Here is a 2,785-nt window from a genome sequence, read left to right as displayed (position 1 = left end):
AACCCTCTTCTTCCACTTCTTAAGTCACACACACACACAGAGACATTCATTATTCTTAAGCTATGAGGCTTCTTAGCATGGGTATGCTAATGTGTAGCTTTGCAACACCTTAGGGTACCCTGCCAGATAGATGAATAATTGGTGATTTGAATAGTGTTTTCTTGTGGCCCTTTGGCTTCAAGATTATCATCAACATATGTTCTTTAGTCGTGTATGGACTTATGGCTAATTGGTAGGACCCCTGGTTTGGTGAACTGGGGCTCGCTTCGTCGTCCCCCTGCTGTTCCATTCAACTCCTATCTTTGTTATAGGGGGGATGTCCCTCTCTTTCTTTAAAAGAGAGATTAAACTCTGCTTTATACAGAGTTGCAGGTTGGACGCCTGAGTTAAACTCAACTTAGAGGTGACATACACATGTTTAAAAAGCTCTCTTCCTTGTTATCGGAATGAAAAAAAAACATGGACTTTCACCCTAACATGAAATGACTTACTAAAGAACCCTCAAAATCGCATAAGCCACGTAATGTCCCTCAGCTTTGCCTTTATTTACAATAAAGGGTGGTAAAGCTCCACAGAACATTAAGTCTTTACTGTGGAAAGGAAAAATGGCATATTTTAAGGTACTGCTCTCTTTAACAAAGCCAACCATGCCCCTCCCTTTTACACTTCCAGAATTCTCCCTCTGTGTTTTGGCACCCCACTGCTGAGACAGAAGGCCTGCCTAAATAGACTTTGTCTCGCTTCGCAAAGTCAGTTTGGTTTTTAGCGTTCCCCTTTCTTTCTTCAAAGTCACTCCTCAGATTTAACCAGAACTTGATCCAACTTTGTTAAACGAGCACATGGAAGACAAATAATCATTTGTCACAGTGAAGACAATCATTTGTTTTAACCACGTGTCCGTTATGTGTTTTGTAGTGAACGCGTTCGTTGCAAAACCTAAACTGCTGGCTTGCACTATTTAAAAAAAAAAAATAAAATAGGATCATTAAATTTGTGTATATAATGACATAAACTCAATAAACCTCTTTCTTTTCTAGGCTGAGTAAAAGCAAAAGCAGGATAGTCTACACTTTTTTAGAGTACAACCCTTTGCTGGACTCCTCTAATATGACCACAGACGACTGGGCTAAAATTGGAAAGGACATTGAGGTACTTGCTGCTGGATCTATTTTCAATTGTTAGGTTTTTGATCGACTCTGTTTCTAAACAAACACCTCATACTTTAATTAATCAATCCTATAATATTCATATTGCTCGTAAAATGCAATATACAATATGGTTGAAAATGGTATTTACGCTGCCATATAAATTATGTTTTTATTTTATTAAACTATGTGGTCTTTTTTTCTTCTTTTTAGGAAAACTATGAAAACTATGATGGTTTTGTCATCCTCCATGGCACAGACACTATGGCCTACACAGCCTCTGCTCTGTCCTTCATGTGTGAAAATTTGGGCAAACCAATCATTATCACTGGATCACAGGTAAGATAGGCTGTCCTCAAGTGTCCAATAAAGGAAAAACATTTTTAAAAGTATTTACTGCCCTCTTAAGAACAAGACATATTCTGTCTTCAGGTGCCGATCTATGAGATGAGGAATGATGGCATAGACAACCTGCTGGGGGCGCTGCTTATTGCTGGCCAGTTTGTCATTCCTGAGGTAAAGAAATGGAGATGGAACATAAATACTACTCACCTACATGATATTAGATTATTAGAGACAGTTCATTTTAATGTGGCAGCTTCATAGAGGGAAAATATCTGTGAATTTAAGAGAGAAACAGAGTAAATATGTTGATCACCTGTAGTGGCTTTCTTTTGTGAGCTCTCCTTTATTACTATCGATACTTTATCTATTAGGTTGATAAATGATAAATTAATTGATAAATGAAAATAAGTCATGATTCTGTAATATGATGTCCCTATATATTTGTCATATTGAGGAAAATACGTCGTGTTCGGCAAAGATTGGTGTCGGCACTACTGACATGTAAAAGGAAACAAAAGCTCCCTAAACGACTTGCTAATGACAGTGTTTTGCAATACTGAACAGCAACAGGAAGAACACTGAAAGTGTTATCTTTATCTATCGAGCTACAGCTAAAGTGCAATCAAAATGTTGTCCACTGACTTTAATTTAGCATAGAGGGAGTGTACTAAACAGATGTTTTTCTCTGACTATTGAGTTTTAATAAAAAAGGATGCTATCTTTAGACTGTGTACACAGGTTACGTACATGTTATGGATATGTTGAGTTCTGCAATGTTCAAATGGAATAAGAGCAAATGTTGTCCATTAAATATGTATTTGCCTCTATTCAGGTGTGCCTGTATTTTTACAACAAACTCTACAGAGGAAATCGTTCGACCAAGGTGGATAATGGGAGTTTTAATGCATTCGCCTCTCCTAACTTGACCCCTTTGGCCACTGCTGAAGTGGACATTACAAGTAAGCCAGTGTGGTGTAATGGGTCTGTCTACATGGGAAAAATAACCGTCACTTTTCCTAATATGTTTTCTGCATCTTTTCCCTAAGTCAACTGGGATACGGTGTGGAGGGCAAACACCACAGAAAGGTTTAAAGTCAGCCCTAAGCTGAACAGGAACGTGGGCCTGCTCAGGCTGTTCCCAGGGATCACCTCTGCTACTGTAAGTTGATCAGCCCTGACTGGACAGAGGTGTTTACTCTCTCTGTCACTGCCACCTGTCCAGAGGGCACTTGTCGTCCTTGGTCTTTGCTTGCTATGACACACAACAGAATAATTACCATGTTTTTTTTTTGGGG

General features: G+C 38.8%; 1 protein-coding gene across 7 annotated transcripts in view; it reads left to right on the top strand.

Moving 5' to 3' along the window:
- aspg (asparaginase homolog (S. cerevisiae)) overlaps positions 1–2,785 on the top strand; it is a 16,550-nt gene that overhangs the window by 4,683 nt on the left and 9,082 nt on the right. For all 7 annotated transcript variants that reach the window (XM_032499984.1, XM_032499985.1, XM_032499980.1 and 4 more), the window contains 5 exons: positions 1,038–1,149; positions 1,359–1,484; positions 1,578–1,661; positions 2,323–2,449; positions 2,537–2,649. In XM_032499984.1, coding sequence (XP_032355875.1) covers positions 1,038–1,149; positions 1,359–1,484; positions 1,578–1,661; positions 2,323–2,449; positions 2,537–2,649 — 562 coding nt within the window. The remainder of the gene's footprint in view (positions 1–1,037; positions 1,150–1,358; positions 1,485–1,577; positions 1,662–2,322; positions 2,450–2,536; positions 2,650–2,785) is intronic.

Source organism: Etheostoma spectabile, chromosome 20, assembly GCF_008692095.1.
Source record: "Etheostoma spectabile isolate EspeVRDwgs_2016 chromosome 20, UIUC_Espe_1.0, whole genome shotgun sequence".
NCBI classification, from domain to species: domain Eukaryota; kingdom Metazoa; phylum Chordata; class Actinopteri; order Perciformes; family Percidae; genus Etheostoma; species Etheostoma spectabile.
This window is presented reverse-complemented; position numbering and strand designations above follow the sequence as displayed.